Here is a 25,572-nt window from a genome sequence, read left to right on the forward strand (position 1 = left end):
CACTCCAGCCTGGGCGACAAAAAAAAAAAAAAAAAGAATTTCTAAGATTCATCAGTTGTAATGGCTCCCTATTTCTTATAAAGTTCACACTCCCTAGCAAGGAATCAATGTCCTTTGCGTCTAATCTGCTTTTTTTTTTTTTTTTTTTTTGTCGCCCAGGCTGGAGTGCAGTGGCGCAATCTCGGCTCACTGCAAGCTCCGCCTCCCGGGTTCACGCCATTCTCCTGCCTCAGCCTCTCTGAGTAGCTGGGACTACAGGCGCCCGCCACCACGCCCGGCTAATTTTTTGTAATTTTAGTAGAGACGGGGTTTCACCGTGGTCTCGATCTCCTGACCTCGTGATCCGCCCGCCTCGGCCTCCCAAAGTGCTGGGATTACAAGCGTGAGCCACCGCGCCCGGCCTGCTTTTATACTTTACTTTCCTTTCCTTCTCTCACTACCCCAAACTCGAGGCAAATCTACATAGCACTTGCTGAGCAAATCCTGACCCACTGTCCCACCACCAGTGCCTTGCTCTCAGACTGTTTCCCTCCGGCCATGAATGGCCTTTCTTCCATCTCCTCCCACTGACATCCTGCTCTCCCTTCCTGGCCCAGGTCAAGTGCAGTCCCAGTCCTAGGTTTCTTCTTTATTCCAGGCTAAAATTAATCTCACCCTCCTCCAGGCTAACATAGATTGTCTGAACTTCTGCTGTAGTCATTAGCACATTCTGTCATGTACTGTAAGTTATTTGCAAGTATATCATTCTGCCCTGGAAGACTGGAAGCTCCTGGAGGGCAGTCACTATGCTATCTTTACAATTTCCCATAAGGCTTAAAGTAGAGTAGTTTCTTACAAACAGAAGATGGTTGAATTCATTTATCCACTTATTCTTTCATTCAGTAAACATTTGTAGAGCAATTACTATATGCCAAGCATCTGCATTTATAAAGACTTTCAGGTTCCCACTAACTGCCAGGGCAGCAAGATTATCCCAGTTCCCAGAACAAAGGGAACAGGCCAGGTGCAGTAGCCATGCCTGTAATCCCAGCACTTTGGGAGGTCAAGGTGGGAGGATCACTTGAGGTTAGGAGTTCGAGACCAGCCTTGCCAACATGGTGAAACCTGTCTCTACCAAAAATACAAAAATTAGCCAGGTGTGGTGGCATGTGCCTATAGTTCCAGCTACTCGGGAGGCTGAGGCAGGAGAATTGCTTAAACCCAGGAGGCAGAGGGTACAGTGAGCCAAGATTGCACCACTGCACTCCAGCCTGGGCAATAGAGCGAGACTAGTATTTAAAAAACAAAAAACAGAGAGGAAAAGGAGAACACCACCATTCTGTCCTATGTCCTATGATGTAGGTATTATTCCTCTTCCCATTTACCAATGAGGAAATCACAGCTCTCGCCACACACGCCAAGAAGGAGCAGGCAGGGATTCACACCCCATGTACCCAACCCCATAGATGCTGCTTTTCTCACTGGAGCTAGGACCCGAAGGATGAGTTGTTTTCTCACAAACCAGTGTGATAACTTGTACCTATTCTTTTTCTCGAGACAGGGTCTCGCCCTGTCACCCAGGCTGGAGTGCAGTGGCATGATCTCAGCTCACTGCAATCTTCGCCTGCAGGGTTCAAACGATTCTCCTGCCTCGGCCTCCCAAGTAGCTGGGACTACAGGCGTGTGCCACCATGCCTGGCTAATTTTTGTATTTTTAGTAGAGCCAGGGTTTCGCCATATTGGCCAGGCTGGTCTTGAACTCCTGACCTCAAGTGATCTGCCTGCCTTGGCCTCCCAAAGTGCTGGGATTACAAGTGTGAGCCACCACGCCTGGCCCCAACTTGTAGCCATTCTGCATGTCTCAGTTCAATCATCACCCCCGTTTTACCTTCTGTGCCTACATAAGTAAGTTCATCTTTCTCCCACTGTATTCACCTGAATGAGTATTCAACTACAAAACATGTGCCCAAAGGACTTTTGGATCTAGATGAACTCAGAACTATCCATGTATATGAACAGATGCCCTCTGCAAAGGAAAAAATAGGATCATAAACATTAATAAAGATGATTTTGAGTATTCTTAGGTGTCATATAACATAAAGGTAACATCCTTATATGCCGATGAGCATCGGTTTCATCACCAGATTGTGTGGTCAATGAAGGGACAAGCAGTTGGTGACAAGGAGTAGTTGACAATTTATTTAGTGAAACCTTCCCCACCACTCTCAATACCAGGTGTCACAGTCACAGTGCCCACCTTCCTGCTCCAGCAGGAACAGCAGGCTGCTGGGGAGTGGGCAAGGGGATAAAGGCTCAGATGCACAGCCCAGCATCCCTCCTAGTTGCATTCTGACTCCCACGCCCACCCTAGCTCCTTGGCCTCCCGCTTTGGTGGCAGAGACAGTGAGACATTCTCATGGCCACCTGCCCACATGGTAAATCTATCCTTGGCACCTTTTCCTATCCTGAGAGGGTGTAGATAAGGTTCCCAACTCCAACTGAAAGCTATTCAAAAGTGATTTTTAATCTGAGAAGCAATAACTAAATTATGGGTTTTCTGTGCGCCAATGTGTACTTTAAGCCATGTGAAGTCTGTCATTTCCAGGCAGCTGCTTAAGAAGAAACAAAGGGACTTTGTACAGAGACATTCCCTAGTTCTGGAGTCATTTTACATCTCTCAAAGAAAAATGATGAGAAAATCCACATTTAAGAAGGCATTACACATTTCTTAAGGAACTGTAAAACTGTTCCCACAAATTTTGCAAAACTTTGAAAACCAAAGAGAACACACTTCCTTTCCAGTTACCAAAGTCAGTATTAAAACATAAACACAAGGGATCAGGGATTTACTCTCCAGATGTTTTATTGCGGTTTGGAAGAGGGTCAACACTGCCTTACTCTATGGGGAAATAAAAAGATACCTAATTAAAAGTTTACAGTTGAATTACCTTAGAATAGAGGCTCTTTCTACTTATTGTCATGAAGATAGAGTATTTGTTAAATGTAGTTATTCATGCTCATGTTTTAAAAACTGCTCAATTACCCCAATTTATGGCAACAATAATATTTAAGTTCCCATTTAGGTCAACTCACATCTGACATCCATTTTGAAAGGGGACATTACAGAGTGCTCTCATGTGTCATTTGTGAGAAAGTTATGGATTTCTTACCTTGAAAGTCATTATGAGATGAGTAAAATGGAATTCTGCTTCCAAATCCAGTTGGATAGTTACATTTTCCACACCTACAGGAGATTAAAAACAAATGAAACTGTAAATAGAAACATCTGTGAATAGTTGAGACTATTTTTTAAAATTATTTTTATGTTCCCCATAGAAATTATCCTTGCATTCTACCTTAAGCTGAAGCTGAAAATAAATAATAATCCCATGGGCTTATTTTGGTGGTAAAGCACAAGTCGAATGATTCTTTAGTTTTCCACAAATCATTCTGGAGTTCAACAGATTGAATCTGCTCACTGGAACAAGACATCTGGCAGAGTGCCTCTAGCTGCTGTCAAGAAAGACATCCTTTGCCTAGCCAGAAGTGAAACATCTTCCCAACCCTCTAAGCCAAGCAGCTCTCAAAGGAAAAAAGGGAGGGGCACTTCCTGTGCACAGTAGGGGGTCAGCTTGCAGTCTGATGCACAAGGACACAATCCTCCTCCAGTAGAAACACAAATATTCCTTTTTCTCTATGCAGCAGCAAAGAAAATAAATAAGAGTCTACCACATATGTTAGTTACACTACAACTTAGAAAAACCTATCCCTGATGGGGAAACCTTTGGATGCATTTCCACAATGAAAAACAATGCCAGAGAAAAAAAGAATCGGTCAAATAAACTGGCTCAGAACAAATACTAACATCTTCTCTTTCAGGGGAAAGCCTGAACAAACAAATGAGCCTTTGCACCCTTGCCCTGAGGGTCAGTCAGTCTCACTTAAACATGTTAAAAAGGCCACTGGAATTCCAGAGATGGAAAGCACCTCCTCCCCAGTCCCTAGAGCTCTCAAGCCTGCCTGTTCAGCAAGGGAGACTTTCCACGCTTCTTGTGTTTGAGAGAGCTTTTGGGGTCCATCTTCCAGAGCAAAAGAAGTCTTAAATGCGGGAAGATAGGAATGCGTCAGAATGAATCATGTCACAGGCTGGTGTATTTTCAGGAAATCAGGAGGACCTTTTGAAATAAACTCTCTTGCTGGAAAATTGCCAAGTCAATTGGGGGGCGGGGGGCATGGAAAGTGGCCACTGGAACGGATATGAGTTAGCTGGAATGTTAAAAGAAAAACATTATAATCACACTAACTAATCTTACCTAACTTATCAAAAAGAACCATATTACAAAACTACACTGGGCATTTATTTTTGAGTGAAATGTTAGGCAACTGTACATCTCTCCTCTTCCAGGCTTTTAAAAACCTACATTATTTGTTCAAAATTAAGAGATAACAAAATAATGTAAAGTGCAAAGCAAGACTAGTGCCATTTCTGTAACCTAAGAACATATGCTGCAATGTGTGCACCAAAAGCACATTCCATTTAGATTTATAACCTGATAAAGCACTACAGGCTTTTTCTTATATGGGAAGAAAAATCCACAGAGGAAAGAAACAAGGTTATTCTTCTATAGTGTATTCGATTTCTGTTAGACCTACGAATAGATCACGATGGGTAAAAATAGTCGTACATTCCAAGCTCGTTTCTGTGCCTGGACACTGATAATTTAACCCTGCCATGTATAAGCACAACTTGTGCAAAACACACAGAAAATAGATAAAATCACATTCATAAAGTCTTCAATTGTGATCGGACAACAGAGAGATGATAGGGTATAGTAACAATCAGTCTGACTTTCTAAAGACTAAGTTCCATCAGTCTAATCTCATCTAATCTCTTGTGACAGAGTGACAGAGAACTCAAGCCCCTCTACTGGAAAATCTCTTCTTTCTGGCATCTGGTCTCTTTTGTCCCAGAGATTCAAAGTTGTAGAAGTTGATTAACTCGACATAACTAAGAAAAACCTTCCTCTAGAACTATAGCACATGATAAACTGTTTCACTGTCTGTTGACTAAAATGGGGACAGTCTCCATCCTAATGTTGAGGCATCTTCTTCAAACTGCCTTTCACTAGAAGAATGTGGGAGATCAGGAAATGCTCCTAGTCTTTGTTCATAATAAGCTTGTTGCTGTTTCAGAAGTCCTTGGGGTGCACTGCAGATTTACAGAAACTTCTCTTTCACACTGAAGTATCAACCAAAATATGCCCCCATAAGAATGAACATGGCTGTAAATGATAAATGCTTTCTGATGACCCAATGAAGTTTGTAACCAATGAATTGCCAAGGCCAACCAATGAACAAACCAACTCTCCTTAGAAACCAATAGTCTAGAAAATATTGCAATTTAACAGTCAATGATGGCTGGGCGTGGTGGTTCCCAGCACTTTGGGAGGCCAAGGTGGGTGGATCACGAGGTCAGGAGATCGAGACCACCCTGGCCAACACCGTGAAACCCCATCTCTACTAAAAATACAAAAAATTAGCTGGCGTGGTGCCATGTGCCTGTAATCCCAGCTACTCAGGAGGCTGAGGCAGGAGAATCACTTGAACCCAGGAGGTGGAAGTTGCAGTAAGCTAAGATTGCGCCATTGCATTCCAGCCTAGATGACAGAGGGAGACTCTGCCCCCAAAATAAATAAACAAACAGTCAATGACAAAGAAATCTATTAAGGGTGTTTGTCTTTACAGAATGATAGATGGCTGCAACGGCATCCAAAGCCTGCCCAGGTGTACAGCATAGAATAAAGAAATCTAGTAGTCTCCAGACTTTTTAACGGCCAGGGTTAGGTTCACTTCTTTGAGGATACTTTTTTTTTTTTTTTTTTTTAAAGATCTAACGGTACATTGTTAATTAACAAACATAATAACTCTACCTTTATTCCCCAAATTTCAGCATTCGAGTTTGAAATAAATGTGAAACTCATCTGGGCTTTATGTCACAACAACAGTAAAATCATATTTGATGAATATATTAAACCAAATCCCAAATAGCAAAGACAGGAAAAAGGGTGTAATTCATGCAATCACTGGAGGAACCATTTGACTTGGGGTCATATCCATGTTGACAGAGTCTTTGAAAAAATTACATCTTGCTGCTTATTCATAGTGTTATTATTACTATCAAGAAATTTTCTGTAGATGAAGGAAGGCAGTTGGGGGAGGAGTGAGGGCTATGATTCTGCCCCTTCCTTTGGGATTGATCAAAACGAAAGATGTTATGTTTTGTGGAAGAATAAGGGCCTGAGATAGTACCCATACCCTCCCCAGACAGCCCCCGGCACACAAGTACTCTCTCCAAAAGCCCCTCAGAATGAGGACTATGAAATGCTCCTTTGGTCTAGCATGGAAGACTGCTTTCTTATAGGAAATAAATGCTTCAGGAAGAAGGATAAGATTTTACCAAGAGAAGTTAGTGCTCCAGGCAGTCAATCTGTCAGAGGCCATAATTACAGGACAGAGAAGCAAATCATAATTACAAACACCCAGGAACCTGTAAGCTCTACCCAAGTTATCAATCACACTCAATGGAACTTGTCCCCACACCAACCACATACCATTTTCGGATTGCCACCAGATCTTAAGGCGGTTTGGAGCAAATGTAGTGACCACATTTTCAATGAGATGGCTGTCAGGATTCAGGGTCTCATGATAAGGATCTTGGGAATTGCATATGAAGCATTTTTTGTCCTCCTGCAAACAAAGTTGAATTCATCAGTCTAGAAAGCAATCTCATTAAAAACATTTTTAATTAAAAAAAACCTCATGAAGCCCACAATACAAAAATCAACCTATTAGCTTCAAGAAAAATAATTGTGTGAAAATTGCTTAGGTGATTTGTATCACATCTTTCACTTTTAACTTGCTGAGTCTAAAATACTCTTGAAAATAATTTCCTCCTTCCTTGCAAATTCAAGGTCTAAAGTAAAAGAGGGCATTGTTTCCACAAGCTATTAATTTAACCAAAATCAAATTTCTAGGCTTAAACCTTAATCTCAGTAAACAGCTAGAGAAGTTTACTCTACAGTAAAATGCAGAGGAGATGTTAGAGAATTCTTGCTGACATAAAGCAAACTAAAAATGAAAGAAAAAAATACAATTCGCTTGGCCTGATTTTCTAAAACCTAAATGAAGCAGAAACCAAGTATTAGGCAGAAGTATTTGGAGAAGCTTTGGGAACCACAGAACAAGATTTCTTCGTTTCCACCCTGCCTGAGCAGTGAATCAATGGTGGTGGCATGCAGGCTAACCTGCAAATTGCTCAGAATATCTGGGGAAGGGAGGACCAGGCCATGTTGGGACCACCATAATCTGGGGCCAGTTCAAAGAAACCCAACATGGGCATGAACTAGGATGAAGATAGACTGTAAGTTTTAGGTTAGCTTTGAATTTCTCTCACTTTCTCCTAAAATGGGAGCCAGAGCCACCTGGGCAGTTGGGTTAGGAGAGTTATCTACTTTCTGTGCGTTCCATCAAGGTACATCATAAACAACAGAGCTTAATAGTTCTCTTTCCACATGGAGCTTTGCTCTGTACCTACATTTTCTGAAATGCAGATTATTCTTAAGTCTGAAAATGAGGCTAAGACTGAAATATATAGACACTCACATGTATGTTACAAACAGCATTTAAGGGTAATCTTATAAGGACACAATTAACTGACTGTACTTTTACATTGTATTTCACATCGAATTTATTTAGTTATTATCTTCTTCTCAAAAGGATTTGGAAACTGGCAAGATGTACTGTCTAAAAAACAGAGTCCCAAAGCCAGAGATGCATTAGGATGAAACAAGCTTCCTGTCTCAATCTTGATGCCCACTAGATGTTTGAGAAAAGCACGTGCCCAGTCCCTTTCTTTAGGCCCTGCTATCTGTGAAAAGCACTTCACAAATGCATGGCTAATCGTATATACCAGAGAGCCTGGCTCCAGTTGCTTTTTTTTTTTTTTTTTTAAGGGAAACTACTAAGACTGCATCCTCTTCCTCTTACTCTCCCAAAGGAAGAGAAGAACCAAGAAGCAATACTAAGAGCCAGCTTCACACTCAGGAGAGACCGCTGCACCTCCTTCTTGTGGTTTCTGATGCTCTCTATACACATTCAGAGAAACTTCTCTAGTAACGAACTACAGAAATCATCGCTGAAAGGATAGTCTCTCCAGTTGCTTTTAATACAAACGGTCTGATTCTCATTTTGGTCAAAGCTGATTTCAGAATCTGGTGATTCATTTACAGGATGTCCTGGCCTCTCAAGTAAGTGTTAGCATAATATTGTAGGTAAAATTTAAATGCTAATATTAGAAAAGTAACATCAACTGCCTTCAACAACTTGTAGTCAAGGAAACTAGTACTGGAGAACAATCACCAGAACTCAAAAAAAAAAAAAAAGTTTAAAAAAGTTTAATTACAGCCTCCCTTCTAATCAGGAGGAAGCAGTCTAGACATCTCTGTATAAACCTGGGAGCAAATGAACGGAATCCACTTTACCACATTCCTTTGGTCTAATTTATCAGGTCTCCAGAATGGGCCTTCTGCTTTGTAAAAGTGACTCCATTTTAAGGGATCTGCTGTGCGAACCACACACAATACTCTGTCCTCCTTCTGAACGGCAATTGTACAGGTGGGTGGGCTGACCACGTTCTGAGCAATTAGCTTGGAACTTGCCCCGAATGTGAAACTGATACTTTCTGCTTTTGTTAGAGGCCAGAAATATCAGCCTTTTTATTTAAAAAAAATTTTTGAGACAGGGTCTCCCTTTGTTGATCAAGCTGGAATGCAGTGGACTGATTATCGCTTACTGCAGCCTCGACCTACTGGGCTCAAGTGATCCTCCCACCTCAGCCTCCCAGACAGCTGGGACCACAGGTGTGGACAACCACGCCCAGCTAAGTTTTAAAAATTTTTTGTACAGACTGAGTCTATGCTGTCCAGGCTGGTCTTGAACACTTGGGCTCCAGTGATCCTCCCACCTCAGCCTCCCTAAGTGCTGGAATTACAGGCGTGAGTCATTTTGTTCCCGGCCAGCCTCCTTTTTAAAAATGAAGGAAAACTATTCTGATTTTGGATATTTTACACTTTGTGTCTTCTTTTAAAATTACTTTTGACTTTGTATAAATATGACCCCTGAAATCTAAAATTTGGGTCCTCTTTTAGAAACAGGTAACACCCTGAAATTTCACTGTGGTCTTCCTGTATCAGGGTACCATGGCAACCAGGGCATTTCGTAAAAGCAAACATCTGATCCTGATATCTAGTTGGGAACAGCACCGAATGAGGAGAGGAAAACGTGTTCGTTCAGTGATTGGAATCACCTTGCAAGACGCCTGTCAGTGCTGGAATCTTCTTTACTCAAGTGAAGATGCGGTGGGGGCGTGGGGGGGGGAACCCAAGGGTTTTAAAAAGAGGATAAATCACCTTTAATACACACTTCCAAAACTAAAGATTTAAAACACACACACACAATCAGGCCTTTGGAGGCCCTGGGTCAGGGCAGCCAGGGCTGTCGGCAGTCCCGTCTTTCCATACTCACCGCGCCGGCAGGAAATATGTGGCGGATGCAACTGTGCAAACTGAGATGCGGCGAAAGGGTGAGCTACCAGCCTAATCCCGGGACTCTCCGGCTGGCTGCGCTTCCTACCTGGATTGCTGGAAGGATGCGGAGTCCCCAGGGCCTGCCCCTTAGGTCTGGACGGGAGGAAGCGCTAGCAGAGCCTCGAACCCCGCTCTCAGCCCTCACCTGCAAGTGGCTGACGATACAGTAGGGTTCGGGCTTGTGCAGCCCGCACGTCGAGGTCACCGAAAGCTTCTGTGCTCGGCCGATGAGAAGGTCGCCCGTGGCGGGATAGCAGCTGCCTTCTGCGCAGCCGTAGCTGAACTCGGGTTCCTGAGCGCGCACTCGGGCTCCGCACAGGGCTGCGGGAAGGACAGGCAACAGGGTTGGGGGGACACAAGCAGGGAGTGGAGCCCCAACAAAACGAACAAGCGGGGGCGGGGGAGTGGGTGCGGAGAGAGGACAGTCCATTCGGAAGAAAGCAAAATGCACAGAAAAGACAATGGAGAGATGAGCGCAGGAGAGGCTGGGAAGGCAGGGACTCAGAAAGGAGAAGGACACAGAAAGAAACCCACACACGTCATCAGGTCTGTCCAGCAGCGAGAGCCTCCCTCCCGGGAAACCCACCGACGCTCGCGCCCACCCTGATCAGCCCCGGGGAGCAGCTCCCCCAACAAAGGGTGGATGTGTAGACCCTCCACTTCGACGTGTCTGGAGCCCGGCGCAGGGAGGCTGACCCCCCAAGCGCCACACACCCACGCACGTGAACCCGCGTGCACGCGGCAGCCTGCGCATCCTCGGTGTGAGTGTGCGCGTGGAAATCTGTGAGCTCGGGGCGCGAGAGTGCGTGTGCGTGCACGCGCGAGGGTCACTGGCGCTTCGCTGGGGGCGAGGCGCCGCGGCTCGCGGTGGACGCCGCTTTCCGGAGCTAGGGGAGCCCGTGGACAGTCCCTGGGGCTCTGGAGTGGTTTCAAGGTTTCGCCATTCCAGGGAAGCGCCAGGTCCAGCTGTTTCTGGTGCCACCCGGAGACAGAGATGGTTAATTAAAGCCACATGGCCCCTCATCTGTTCCCAGAATGAAGCCTCCGCTCAGCTCAGGCACTTTCCTGGGCAATGGATTTTTGGACAGCCCTCCTCGGTCAGCGCCGCCAACCCCAGGGAGCCTGCCCTCTGCGGTGGGGAAACCCAGGGTGAACCGGCCGAGGGTGCAAAACCCTGAGCGGGGGCCGCGGGAGCCCGCAGGGGCCGGGGCTTGGGCGCAGAGCCCGGGGGATGCGGGTCCGCGGCGCTCCGCGTGCGCCGTCTCCAGCCACCACCGAAGCAAGGGCGGTGGCGTTTAATCCCAGGGCCGTCATTTCCATCCAGTCCCTCTCCCAAGCCCCCAGGATCCCACAAAGGTGAGCAAGCAGCTTTTGGGTTTTCCTTCCCCACGCCCAAGTCCATCCGCCTCCCCGCACCGTTTCCACGGAATTACCTAAGAAACTGAAAGCGAACACCTGGAGAAGCCCCATGCTGGCTCCCTGCAGCCACCGGGAAGCGGCAGAGGAGTGGAGAAGACGCCCGCCGAGCCGCCTGCCCTTTCTTCCCGTCTTCCTTTCTGGAGAGGTGGAAAGGAGGGGGAAAAAGGCAAATGTTCAAAGAGAGTCGAGGCGCCCTTCCATTTCCTGTCGCTCCCACGGAAGCGGGGGGTGGGCTGGAAAGGGGGAAAAACCGCGCAGCCACTTTGTTGTCCTCACCCGGCGACGCGAGCGCTCGCCCGGCTCCTGGAGCCCCCGAGCCCAAAGAAGGGAATTAGAAAGTTTAGCCTTGGGAGGAACAGAGGGAGGCGCCTCTGCTCATGCGCATACGGAGGGCCGGGGCTGAAGGGGCGGGCGGCCGCAACTCTGCGAGGACCGGGTGAGGTCCCGGTCCCACCCCCCGGGGCGCCTCTTTTGTTTGAAACCATGTCTGCGAGCGCTGCGGGGCTGGGGCACTTCCCGGTCCCAGGGCGGGTCCGCCCCGGGGTGCGCGTCCCAGAACGGCGCGCGGCGGGGCCGTCCAGCGAGGGGGGCGGATGCGTGGGGGCGTCTCCGAGGTGGGTGTTCAGGTCGTCCAGCCAGGGGGCCGGCGGGACCTACCGCGGACTCGCGCATTTACGTTCGCAAGAAGTGAATCACCAAACGTGCCCACGGCTAAAACTCTCGTGCCGTGCGCTCAGGGAAGGCGGGTTAACCCTTTAGAAACAGGGTCGACGTGTCGTGTTTGTTCTTTAGAAAGTGACACTTCCTCTCCGCCCCTAGTATCCTAGAGCTTGGGATGGGCGCGACATCTACAGTGTCTTCCTAGGAAGGAGGGGAAGCTCTGTGCGCCCTGCAATTCTTTGCGCACACTTATTCAGGACCTATCTGTAATCCCTGTTACCCAGGTGGTCACGGCATTGAATTGAACGTCTAGTTCTGTTTTTAAAAAATCTACTTCCAACATGGTGAAACTCCGTCTCTACTAAAAATACAAAAATTAGCTGGGCGTAGTGGCGGGCGCCTGTAATCCCAGCTACTCGGAAGGCTGAGGCAGGAAAATCGCTTGAACCTGGGAGAAGGAGGTTGCCATGAGCCGGGATCGTGCCATTGCACCAGCCTGGGCGACAAGAGCAAAAAAAAAAAAAAAAAAAAAAAAAAAAATCTTCCTACCTATATCCAGATGATGGCTTTAGCTCAGGTGATTCCTCAAATGACTTATTGTTACTGACTGCCTTTCCCATCTCGCCGTGGAAGAGTTGACACAGCCAGCAAGTGGAAATCTCTCATGAGAGACATTCCCCACAACGCTCAATCTCGACCATTCTCCATGGTGTGCAAATGGTGAGGTGGGGAGAGGGCCTCTAATGAAGGGTCTCTAACAACACAATGTAACCTGCCTGGTGAAATTAGGGGTACATAGAAGCTCACCACCTTCCAGGGGCTGGAGAGGGAAAAGAGGTTGGTGACGGGACCCCACCACCCATTCTGCTACCCTTAGCAATGGACAAAGTCAAAGCTTGGAGTCCTGCTCTGGGCAAATGTGGCTGGAATTCAGGGAGTATAGTTAGTTGTCCGTCCAGTCAGGAGACTTGGCTTGTTTTCCAGTCATTTCCGGGAGAAGAGTTTAGCGGCTAGCTGGTCGGTTTTTAACTTAGCTGCAACGAAATAAGGCCCAGAGAAGTTTAATCATTAGACCATAGAGTCAGCTGCTTTACGAGTTCGTAAGCCTGCACGAGTCTGAGGCAGGCGGGAGCCTGAGGGTCTAGGTGAGTGAGGCATTAATTATTCACCAAATCAGCACTTGCCCTGCTACAGTCTGGGGAGGTTTTGCCTCTGCTGAGGCTTAGGATCCTCTGGGTAGCCTGAGAGCGCTGAGAAAGCCCTGGCTGTTGGGAGGCTGTAGAATTGCAATGGAGGGTCTTCAGGGCTTAATTAAAGGAAAAATATTAAAAGGCAAATGTCTTTTCTTCCTGTTGAGCTTTTAATACCCTGGGCCAGAGTTTCGTATTTTCATGTGTACACACTGCAAGCATCTTTCAGCTCCCTAGCCTCTGCTCTCACAGCAGCTGAGCCCTCCTTGCTACCTGTGCCTGGTCAGCGTCCTCTCCCCTTGCAAAAGGTCATTTACCTTCAGCACTGTTCAGAAGCCTGCCTGCTCTCCTGATCACCTCACTTGCAGTAGTAAATTGAACACTACTGAGAAAATTCGGTTTTTAAAATTTTGCCTGTATATGTGCAGGGGGAGGAGTGTGTGTAACACTCACCTTCTGACCACTTCATCTATGAATTTGTCTACCTCCCTTCCCACCTTTATCTTTTGTGCTTCTCTCCTAGAAGTATGCCCTCCTCTCATCTACTAAGTTCAGTGCTCTCATATACTTGCTCAGCCTCCTCCTGTTTTAAGTAAAAACAACACAAACCCTACATTGCATGGAATCAAAGCTTGAGCTCTGGAGATTTGCTCATGGAATCAAACATTGAGCTAAGAAGAAAAGAGTTTCAAGAGGGAGATCTGAAGCATAAGCCACAGAGATCAAATAAGATCACAGTGGGAAAATGTCCATTGCATTCAGCAATTAGAAAGCCAAGGGTGGCCAGGCACGGTGGCTCATGCCTCTAAGGGGCATGAAGCGGCTGGATCACGAGGTCAGGAGCTCGAGACCAGTCTGTCCAATATGGTGAAACCTGTCTGTACTAAAAACACAAAAATTAGGCGTGCTGGCAGGCGCCTGTAATCCCAGCTACTTGGGAGGCTGAGGCAGGAGAATTGCTTGAAACTGGGAGGTGGAGATTGCAGTGAGCCAAGATTGCGCCATTGGACTCCAGCCTAGCCAAAAAGAGCCAGACTTCATCTCCAAAAAAAAAAAAAAGTCAAGGTCAGTTACCAAGAACAGTGATGGAGATGGAAGCCACACTGCTATGGAATGGAGGAGGAACTTGGGGAAAGCAGAGCATAAGAGCAAACTATACTTTCAAGAACCTGAGCTGTGAAGCCAAAGGAAGGATTGAGCAAATCCCAGGGTTTGCTCAATCAAAGCTTGAGCTTTGTTCCATGCTCCTGCTCTAGGCAATGTGGCTAGAATGAAGGAAAAAGACTCTATACTCCCTCTCCTTCCTTTGGAGAATCACCAAATGGTGCCCATGGCTAAAACTCTCGTGCTGTGCGCTCAGGGAAGGTGGGTTAACCCTTTAGAAACAGGGTCGACCTGTTGTGTTTGTTCTTTAGAAAGTGACACTTCCTCTCCGCCCCTAGTATCCAAGAGCTTGGGATGGGCGTGACGTCTACAGTGTCTTCCTAGGAAGGAGGGGAAGCTCTGTGCGCCCTGCAATTCTTTACGCACACATTTATTCTTGGTAAGTGCCCTTGACTTTCTAATCTGAATGCAATGGACATTTTCCCACTGTGATCTTATTTGATCTCTTTGTGGCTTATGCTTCAGATGATCACACCCTCCTTCTTGAGACTCCTTTCTCCTTAGTTTCCGGACATAATTCCAGAATTTTCCCACAAGACTTTGACCCCTCCTCTCCCATTTATCTTGCCCTTCTCTGATCCCTTAAACATTGGTGCTACCAAAGCTTCTGTCTCTCTTTTGTGCTCCCTCTACTCATCCATATCCAGGGGTGCACCACTTGGACTCTCCTCAACCTCTAATTCCCATATCTCTAGCTTGTACCTCACTTGGAATTTACATACCATTTCTAACAGGCCATTGAATATCTCTACTTCGATGACCCATAGGTAAATGAAATTCATCTGTGGCAAAACTGAAATCTCTCCACCCACCTCTTCTACAACAAAATGTGTTCTTTCTTCTGTTTCCCATTTCAGTTATTGGCACCATAATCCACCCCTTATCTCAAGACGGAGATCTGAGAACAGGACTGGTTGCATGATTAGCAGGGCACAAATGTGGAGCCCCTCTATTATTATTAATGTAAAGACAGTGAAAGAGCATTAAACCTAGCATGGGACTCTCCTGAGTGGGGTGGGGGGGGCTGTGCAATTGCACAAATCACACACCCATGAAGCCAGCCTAGCCTGGGAATCTTGGACACCTCCCGCTCCTACATTCCCTCCCCTCCCCATCACCAGGTCCTGTCATTTCTACTTCCTAGCAACTAGCCAGCATGTCCCCTTGCTCCAACCTCATTGCCCTCCCTTAGAGTTCAGTCTGAATGCCTGCCAGAGCTCCCTGACAGGTGTTCCTACTTCCAGACTCTTCCTCTCTTCAATCTAATCCTTCCTAATACCCACAGAAGGATTTTTTCAGAGTCAAAACCTTGATCATGTCATTCCCTTATTCAAAAGCCTTCAATGGCTGCCCTCTGCTCCTTCCCTGTGCATGACATACTTTATTCCTTCATGACTATCCTTTCACTACATGGGTCCTCCTTGACCTTGTCAACTTAGTGAACTGCACACCTTTGAAGACTCCTCTTAAACATGACTTTCTCCATGAGCCTCTCTCCTCCTCCTTGTAAAAGCCTGTTACAGCATATATAAAATAATGCTGTAACTATTTGTTTATTCCCTTATCTCCCCCAATAGACAGCGAGACAAGGACAAGTATTGTGTAACATTCGTTTTTGCATTAATGTTGCCTTGCATAAAATGAGGCACATTACAGGTGCTCAATAAGTGTTTCTTGAATGAAAGTAAATGAAGACTAGTCTCCATGTTTTAAAAACTTCCTTAAATCTGAAATGTCCACTTTTTTCTACCTTAATATGAATTTCTAGCCAAAGAGAAAAAGAAATACCACCACTTGACTTAATTTTAGGAATACTTCCAAGTTTCACTCACGAATTCTTCTCGTCTATTATATTTCATACAATTTCCTCTGATTTCTGAAGATGTTACAAGTTGAGGAATGAATCTCTTCTGTTAGTAAGCCTGTCCAGGGCTTTGCTCTGGCTGTCAACACAACCCTCTCTTGTCTGTCATTTGTACTAACCTGGCACTACCTGCCTTAGCATAAAGCAGTCTTTACCAGAGAATTCTGCAGCAGTTTAAATGGCAGATGGGGTTGCAAATTGTTGGCTGTTCTGTCTCAAAGAATGTGTGACAGTTATCTCCCTGCAGCATTTATTATTTTCGTTTGAAAACAAAACAAGAACTGTTTTCAAGGTCACCTTCACTTTCACACAGTCTTAGAACACCACGTGTGTGTCTCCTTTGAAATCCTCATTGACAGTAGAACAACAAGGATGCTACATTCTAGACTTCAGTCTTTGGGTCCTGAAATGTGGCTATTTATATAACATTGTTCTCATGAAAAATACTAGATTTTTCTGTTTTGAAAATTAGATTTAAGTGCATTTTGTAAGATTCAGAACTGATCTAGAAAAGTAAATTCAATGACCAGTAAGATTCAGGTCAAATGTCATGCTATACTTTATATATATATATGTCTTTTATAATACATAGAACAGTAATTTGTAGTTTTGTTTTAGTGTCCTTCTTCCCAGAAGCAGAGACTGTCTTTCATTAGACTTTGGATTCCCGTCAGGTGGCAGTTTCTAGTATATTATAGACCCATAATATCTGCTTGTTGGATGAATAAAATTGAGTAACCTTCTTTATAATTGTTAAGGGAACACACAGGGGACATTATTGCTATCCTCTGTAATAGGAAAACCATCAGGGCCTGAAACCAGGCAGGGAGTCACAACATTTTAAGCCTCGAACCATATAATGCAAACAGTAGTTTGAGCTTGCGTTAACATTCATCCTTCCTTCATCTGGTAACATTAGCTGGATTTTCCTTGAGGGACTAGTCCTCTCCCATTTTCAGCTTACTTGATTTGGATAGGGCTAATCCCCCCATGAACTCCAGGCTATTCAGTGCATTTCCATCTTCCTCTTTCTAGTGAGTGGTTCAGGGATGGATACGAAACTCATATATTCTAGTTAAGGTGACTCTGGGATTTTTGTTGGAATTCCTGGGAAAAAACAAACAAAAAACGAAAAACACCTCTTTTTCCCCCTGGACTTGGGAGTTACGTGAATGTCAGCCTGAAACTGGTGGAGGCTGCTTGAGACTGGAGCCAACACAAAGGAAAGAAGAACTGAGGGAACCAGAGGGTGGGTCCTTAAAGAACACTTTGGAGTATCTTGATCCAGCTATACCTGAAGCCAGTACACTTTACGTTAGCCAATACATTTTTCTAGACATGTAGCATGAGAGAGACCTAAACTTGTTGTTTTTAGCCTGAAATTTAGGAGGCTTTTAAAAAACTGCAGCATATTGACTGATGCAGGCAGGACTTTATCAACACTGTCTTAAAAATGGTCATTTGTTGGCCAGGCATGGTGACTCACGCCTGTAATCCCAGCACTTTGGGAGGCTGAGGCAGGCAGATTGCCTAGGCTCAGGAGTTCGAGACCACCCTGGGCAACATGGTGAAATCCTGTCTCTACTAAAATACAAAAAATTAGCTGGGCATGGTGGCATGTGCCTGTAGACCCAGCTACTCGGAAGGCTGAGGCACGAGGAGAATCACTTGAGCCCCAGAGGTGGAGATTGCAGTGAGCTGAGATCGCACCACCGCACTTCACCTTGGGCTACAGAGTGAAACTCTATCTCAGTAAAATAAAATAAAGTAAAATAAAATAAATGGTCATTTGTCTATTCTTAAATATCTCAAAAGAGATCACAAATGAGAGCACTCAAATCTATATTTGTTTGAAGACAGTCACTAAAATAGGTGCAAGAAAGCCTCATTCAAGCTCTTTACAGGCTTTCTGCAAGGCTGCATACCCATTGCATTTCACCTCCCAAGAAGGTGGCAGGATCCAATGGAAGAAAGGGTGCCGCTTTATTTCTACCCATCTATGCCCATAAATTCCAAACCTTTTTAAAAAAGTTTGAATCTATATTTAACAGGAATGCCTAAATGGGGCAAGTTTTTCTCAGTTCACTCTTGTATATGAATTTTGGCACCTGGTTGCTAACCTTAAAAATGAGTAGGAGGGAGATTAATGTCTGAGTTAGTGCTAGAGGGCCAGAGGAAATCTCTTTTAAAGAAAGTTTTATCAGATCTATAACAGGAGTAACTTAAATGTAGTCAAGTAAATGCCTTACAACTTGAATACTAGTCATGAACCCAAGCTTTATTTTTCTGGCATATTAACTTTTACATCCGTTCATGAGTGAATCACCACGTTTACTGAAAAACACTGATGTCAAATTGAGTAGACAGCTAACACTCAGTGGGAGATTCTTATTCCATATCAGAAAAACTTTTCCTAATTAAAACTTAGTTCATCTCTTACAGGAATCCACCTGAAACTGTATTTTAAAGATTATTTTGAGGTTTTTATTACAGCTGATGGTACTTCCCCCAGCTTTTAAGGATGCTGAAATTCAGTAAAATCTGGAGGAAAAAAAAAAAATGTCTTCCAAATGTTTCAATTTTTTAGTCTTCCTTTACTCTGCTTTTTATCTAGGCTCTGTCTTTCTCTCTTTGAAAGGTCAAGTTCTGCTTTCGGTGAGTCCCTGAAATCCCCACCACACCTGCCTGTGAGTTCCTAATCCTGTGCCTGGCACATAGTCAGTACGCAGGAAATGCTTTCTAAATGAAAAGTGCTGCTTATTTCACCTATATTTTGAAGCCAGTAAGGTTCAGGCAATATCTTTGTATGAGAGGATCACAGTGATAGGTTTGTAGCAATAGAGTAGACTGTCTCATAGTTCTGGGTTGTTAATTGTTACCTAGGGTGATCTAGGAAACAATTCAATGAGCAAGTTAAACACTCTACTACTATTCATGGCTTGGACAGAAAGAGAATCCTAATTTTCAATCCAGTATTTTTACCCTGGGAAGATGGGTAAGATGGATCTTTGCTATGAGCACATTTCAGAAGTGATAAAAATGCTAGTAAAAGCTATCTCCTCTCTCAAATAGAAGTGGTCTTGCCTCTCTCTCCAACCATAATGCCCTTGGCCTTCTACATTAATTAACTCTACAGTCGCAGTTCCTCTAAAAGAAAAAGCCTGTTCTTCTGGAAGGAGAGCATATATTTCATTATAGCTGCTGCGCTTGTTGCTACTAAGGCTGCTAATCAGATTTATGAAGGCCAGCCCACCCAGAGCTGAGTGCTGCGTTTTTATCACATCAGAAACAAGTCAACACTCGGTCTCACTCCAGGATTAGGTTCTATTTCAAATATTGGGCTGTTTGCCAGGCAAAGAGGTTGTAGGATGTGTTTGTTCGCTGCAGCATGGCTAATGAAATGCCAGTGTTAGCCTCCAGTCTAGTAAGGATCTGGGACTAAATGATTTCTCAGTGATCCTATTTGGAAATCATGAACTATGGGGCTGACAATCCAGTCATCTATCCAGAGGACTTTTTAATCCCATTAGTGATAGACACCATTATTTAGTTGACCTTTGACTTTGGGAGCTCCACCCATCTTCCTAATTAGTACCTTTTAAAAGCCTTATCAGCGACTTTAACTCTCATTCTTTTTTTTTTTTTTTTTTTTTTTTTTGAGACGAAGTCTCACTCTTGTCCCCTAGGCTGGAGTGTAATGGCATGATCTTGGCTCACTGCAACCTCCACCTCCCAGGTTCAAGCGATTCTCCTGCCTCAGCCTCCCAAGTAGCTGGGATTACAGGTGCCTGCCACCACGCCTGGCTAATTTTTGTATTTTTAGTAGAGATAGGGTTTCACCATGTTGGCCAGGCTAGTCTCGAACTCCTGACCTCAGGTGATCAGCCCGCCTCAGCCTCCCAAAGTGCTGGGATTACAGGCGTGAGCCACTGCACTCGGCCCACTCTCATTCTTTAGCAAGCAATTCTTGAGACCTATTATGGGCCAAGCACTGCTGTATACTGATCATTGTCTACATCTTCAATGTATACGCTATTGGTGAAATAAGGGTTGAGAAACATAATTTCTAATTTTCTATTTCCATAAACAAAATATAAACATATATTTATATAAACACATATGAATAAAGTTCTAGAAGGAGGCATAGCAAATAAAATAATTTCTGATTTTCTATTTCTATAAACAAAATATAAACACATATTTATATAAACACATATGAATAAAGTTCTAGAAGGAAGCATAGCAAATGTTAACATAATTTCTAGTTTTCTATTTCTATAAGTAAAATAGAAACATATATTTATATAAACACATGAATAAAGTTCTAGAAGGAGGCATAGCAAACAATAACAATTTCTAATTTTCTATTTCTATAAACAAAATATAAACATTTATATAAGCACATATGAATAAAGTTCTAAAAGGAGACATAGAAATGATAACAATTTCTAATTATTTCTATAAGCAAAATATAAACACATTTCTATAAACACATATGAATAAAGTTCTAGAAGGAGGCATAGCAAATGATAACAGGAGGTACTTTATAGGATACATGGACCGTATTTGGGATGGGGGTTAAAGAGGACTCTTGCCTTACCTGTATTTTTTTAAACAAGGAGAATGTATTTGTCTATAACTGGTAATAATTAAACACAAACCTAAAAATTCTAACAAAAAATCTGTTTTGAAATATAAATGTTTGTTATACCTTGAAGAAAGTAGACTATAAATGTTGATTAAGTCTGGGTTGTTTCTTCGAAATGCAAATGTAAAGGTCTATAGAATTAAAACTCACTGTTTATTCAGTCACTAATGAATTTACTGAATGACAAGGCAAGCTCTTAAATTGGGATCATAGTGACTTACATCACATCTGTGTGCTTCAGCTTCCTTATCTGTGAAACAAGTACAAAGTTCACATGACTTAGTCAGCATATAGGCTCTTAGTCAGCAATCCGGCCCTTATATAATCTCTCTTTTGTCTCTACATTCTCAGTTTATCAGCCTCCCCTCCTACCCTCAATATACTCACCATTTGCAAAAACAAAACCCAATTTTTTGGCTCCTACAGCTCCTTCTATCTGGAATGCCTTCTCCTTCTCTGCCAAGCCAGTGTTTATGGATGTTCAAAGCCCAGCTCTGATGGCACTTCACATGTGGAGCCCTTTCAGCCTCAATGCCCAGGCACAATATTTGGACACATGCTTATTGGAGAGGATCTTTCTAGATTATTCTAGAACAGATGTGCCATGAGGCCAGGCACCCCACCTCTCACACTCACTGCTGTGTCCCCAGCACTAGCACATCTCACAGCACATTGTAGGTGTGTGAAGATTATTCATCAAGTAAGTGGTTAGTGTATGAATATAATTTTCTTATGTGCCAAATTGCAAGTGCCTTGAGAGCATCTTAGTTTTCTTAGCACTAAACACAGAGCTGGCACCTGGCAGGTGCTCAGATATTTGTCAAGCACATTTAGGAATGATGGAATTAATGCCTGGGACTATGCCTCTTGTGCTTTCTGGGGAGAAATCACTCACAGATAATTCTCTAGTCACAGTGAGCCACAGCCAATATGCATTCGTACTTTAAAGAGCATATCACATGTTTCACTTTATTTGGTGGGAAATACAGAAAAGTGGGCAGTTTGCTATGATTTAGATGTGTGAAGTATTAATACATAAAGTATTAATTCTTTATAAATGTGTTCAGTGACTGCTCTCTACTGTAATATGGAAAGCATCATCCCCACGATGGCTTTAGAGGCTCAAAGTGGCTATCATATAATGGTAAGTCAAAGTCTGCAAGTCTTAGTCAACTCATCGTAATGAGGCTCATGAGGACACTAGCATAAATTATAATCGGGAAGGTAAAATTGCCCCATTCTGGAGGGCAGTCTGAAATATGTACTAACATTTAAAACAGACATAACTTTGATTTTGATTGGGAAAACTTGCCAAATTATGCACAGAAAGATGTTTACAGTATTGTTTCCATCAGAAAAAGTGGAAATAATCCAAATGACCATCAATAGGAGACTAGATAAAATTACTATGCTGGACCCATGCAACAGAGTACCAAACAGTTACCTACAAAGGTGGTACCTATTTCTGTGATATAAAAGGGTGTGTGTGGTTGTAGGTGGGGAGCTGTAGGGGGAGTAGTTTCCAGCGACAAAAAAGTATGTACATCATGTATATATAATTTTTGAGGAATTAAAAAGGGCCACCCAGAAATTATTTATACAGCTCAAAATATTAAATGATAGCTGTTTCTTCTTTTATGATTTTTCTCTATAATGAACATGTATAGTCCTTGTTCTAATACAATACTCCAAAATTATAGGCAACCAAGCTCTGTGTAAAATAAAATTTAAGATAGTTTCCTGTGGGTGTATTTTCAGTAGTGATCTTTTATGTTGGGCAATGTTCACATCCCCAAGAAAAGAGTCTGTGTCTTCTGGCCGGCTAAAACGGGGAAAAATAAATCAAGCTTGCTGATATTCTGTAAAATATGCAGGTACTTTCTAGAAACTAGAGTTCGTTTGAGTTGAGTAGGAAGTGTTATGGTCTGTTTGGGTTTGGATGCAATGTTACAGTAGCCATGATTAATTTTTGTTAGCCACTTCCTGTGCTCATATGTTCCAATCAAAATATGTTTAGCTGTGTTGAGAAAGTTGCTTTTTTTTTCCTTACAGAGAAATGTGTACGGAAATGTTTAAATCTTTCAAACTGTCTACATATTATTCATCTCCCCAAAGTGGGTTAAAAGAAAATTGAGTTTAAGGAGAAAATTTAGTATAGATATTTCTATTTTTTGCTGTATAGAATGTATGATTGCTGTATAGATAGAATGTATGATGGCAGTCTGAAGGATTGAAGACTAGAACTGTGTTTTTTTTTTTTTCTTTTTTGAGACAGGGTCTTGTTCTGTCACTAAGGCTGGAGTGCAGTGGTATGATCTCAGCTCACTACAATGTTTGCCTCCGAGGCTGAACTGATCCTCTTACCTCAGCCTCCAGAGTAGCTGGGACCACTGGTGTGAGCCACCACATCTGGCTAATTGTTGTATTTTTGTAGAGACAGGGTTTCCCTATGTTGGCCAGGCTGGTCTCGAACTCCTGACCTCAAGCAATCTGCTAGTCTTGGCCTCCCAAAGTGTCAGGATTACAGATGTGAGCCACTGCGCCCGGCCTAGAACTGAGATTTTAAAAAGGAAAAATTATCATTTAAGACATCCTATCAGTCATATCTAAATAGGTTGGCTTCTTTACATTGATCTGTAAAAAATGTTAGATTTCTTGTTTCCAAGTAAAAGTAATGGTTCTCTTAATCCTGAATACTTAATCTTTTCCATTCATATTTTGCCTTCCCTAGATGAGTCACAATGCAGTGTGTCTAACACAAAGCTAAACCTGAATGTCATAAAGATCCCAGTGTTTATCTTTAGATATGGAATGTTTATACAGCTTTCCCAAGCTTTGAGCTTCTTCCCATGGTACGAATCGTAGGAATTCTCAAACAGTGGTTTGGTTGTTAAATATTCAAGCTCTATTTAACTTTCATTTCTAATCCTTCCTAGGAAGTTTGCAGTGAGGTGCTACCTTTAATTGGCTCAATAAACTAAGATTCAAGAGAAAATTTTGACTTAAATTGGATATTCACTTTAACAGAGGTAGTAATCTGGATTCCTATTTGGGTTATGACAAAGTCCTAGAAATTAGTTGTATATCATATAAAACTAGTGTTTCCAACCAAGTAGTTATTCTAATAGGTTATTTTTTGTTTTCCTATATAATCAAATAAACTGTTTTGAATAAATACATTTGGGAACATCAAGCTTAACACCTAAAATTTAGCCTACTTTGTTATTTCTATATGTAGTCCTATTTTTAAAAACAGCATGGGAAGTTTTGAAGACTCTTTTTTTTTTAATTAAGACGCTTAAAACAATCCTATTGAATCTGTTTAATAGCTACAACTGTATGTTTGCTTAGTTGGCTAATCTCAAAAGACATGCTAGTCCCCCCAAATCATACATTTTTGTTCAATAACATTTCTAAGATAAAGTATTTCTATTTGCTTCATTTTGTCCTTTGTTTTCTTTCAAGCAGAATTACTTCCTGTGAAATGTTTCACATGTCTCCAATATTTGACTTATAGTTTAGGTCATTTATGTAAAGAAATCAGTTATTCATTTTAAGAAAATGATTCACTATTTGATGGTCCATTTAATAGAGCCTAAGACCAGTTAAAAGAGCAAGTTGTCTTGGAAGAGGGTGCAACAAAATGAGTATAGTCGCATGGCACATTTCCCATCACACCTGCCTTGCCATTTCTTCCAACTAACAGAGTGGCCCTGGCTAAGTTAGCCTTAGTATTCTTCAGAAAATGAGGGGGTAGGACTAGGGAATTTTTCAAATCTCTTGCATTTTGGAATTTTTTTTTTTTTTTTTTTGAGATGGAGTCTTGCTCTGTTGCTCAGGCTGGAGTGGAGTGCCACGATCTCAGCTTACTGCAACCTCCATCTCCCAGGTTCAAATGATTCCTGTGCCTCAGCCTCCCAAGTAGCTGGGACTACAGGCATGTGCCATCACACCTGGCTAATTTTTGTATTTTTAGTAGAGATGGGGTTTCACCATATCGGCCAGGTTGGTCTCAAACTCCTGGCCTCAAGTGATCTGCCTGCCGTGGCCTCCCAAAGTGCTAGGACCACAGGCATGAACCACTGAGCCCAACCTATTTTGGAATATCTTAAACCTCTTTCCTGAATGAGAGGCAACATCAGTGAGAAAAATCATACGTGAGAGCTGATACCCGTATCTAGTGTCTCTAAAAATTAACCCAGCTGTATTAGTAGTTTCCTGACAGTCATTTTATATCTTTCCTCATCACAGGTAATATCTTCAGCTAGTAGATTTTAAGGTTTTTTTCACTGTGAATGTTTTGTAGACTAAATATTTCAAAGTCTTCACTGTAAGGAAATAACAGTACTAAAGATTAGATTTTAGTTCTTGGTGCCATGTTCGGATGACTGGAGAGAGCTTTGAAATATAGCACACTTAATCTGTTGCCACCTAGTGAATGTAAGATAAAGTGCAGCCAACCTCCTGCCTCCTAGTTTTGGTGTTTGCCATCAAAGTGAACTGTGGTTGTGTGTGGAACTATGTCAGATACTGCTATGAATCTTAGACACTTAACTGTTAGTCACAAAGTTTATGAATATGAAGAAAACACTGTATCTCTGCTCAAAAACTCTGTACATTCTGATTAAATATGTGTAATACATGTTGTGGCAAGCTTGCTTTGTGTCACTGAAAGCTTGTTCAGCTGGCAGGCTGAATCAGAGGAAGGTTGTTAGGGAGGGGGAAGCCTTCTAGAGTGCCACTTTTAACATGTAATGAGTAAAGATAAAGATTATATGTAGGTTCAAGTTCTTCAGAAGAGAAAAGCTAGGTGCTGATGGATGAGCAGGTGTTAAGAGAAATCCTACCTAGGCTGTTTCATGTTCCAAGAAGAAAAAAGAAATTGCTTTTTTTCTTGCTGTCTTCCAAGGAGAGAGAAGAAACAGAGGGTGGAGGGCAGGAAAGGTGAAATAACAAAACGGGACTGTCTTCTCGTAAATTTGGAGTCAATTTATGGAACTAATA

The 25,572-nt window shown here is 43.1% G+C and overlaps 1 protein-coding gene and 1 pseudogene across 1 annotated transcript in view; both read right to left on the bottom strand.

Annotated features, from left to right (window-relative positions):
* LAMB1 (laminin subunit beta 1) overlaps positions 1-11,391 on the bottom strand; it is an 82,588-nt gene extending 71,197 nt beyond the window's left edge. Inside the window, exons 1-5 of the mRNA XM_032756016.2 lie at positions 11,319-11,391; positions 11,057-11,179; positions 9,769-9,944; positions 6,591-6,726; positions 3,150-3,223 (exon numbers count right to left, since the gene is read on the bottom strand). Of these exons, the coding sequence (XP_032611907.2) occupies positions 3,150-3,223; positions 6,591-6,726; positions 9,769-9,944; positions 11,057-11,093 (423 nt within the window). The 5' untranslated portion in view covers positions 11,094-11,179; positions 11,319-11,391. The remainder of the gene's footprint in view (positions 1-3,149; positions 3,224-6,590; positions 6,727-9,768; positions 9,945-11,056; positions 11,180-11,318) is intronic.
* LOC116809743 (small nucleolar RNA U3) lies at positions 7,996-8,189 on the bottom strand (annotated as a pseudogene).
* Positions 11,392-25,572: the final 14,181 nt, after the last annotated feature.

Source organism: Hylobates moloch, unplaced genomic scaffold, assembly GCF_009828535.3.
Source record: "Hylobates moloch isolate HMO894 unplaced genomic scaffold, HMol_V3 SCAFFOLD_1, whole genome shotgun sequence".
Taxonomy (NCBI): Eukaryota; Metazoa; Chordata; class Mammalia; order Primates; family Hylobatidae; genus Hylobates; species Hylobates moloch.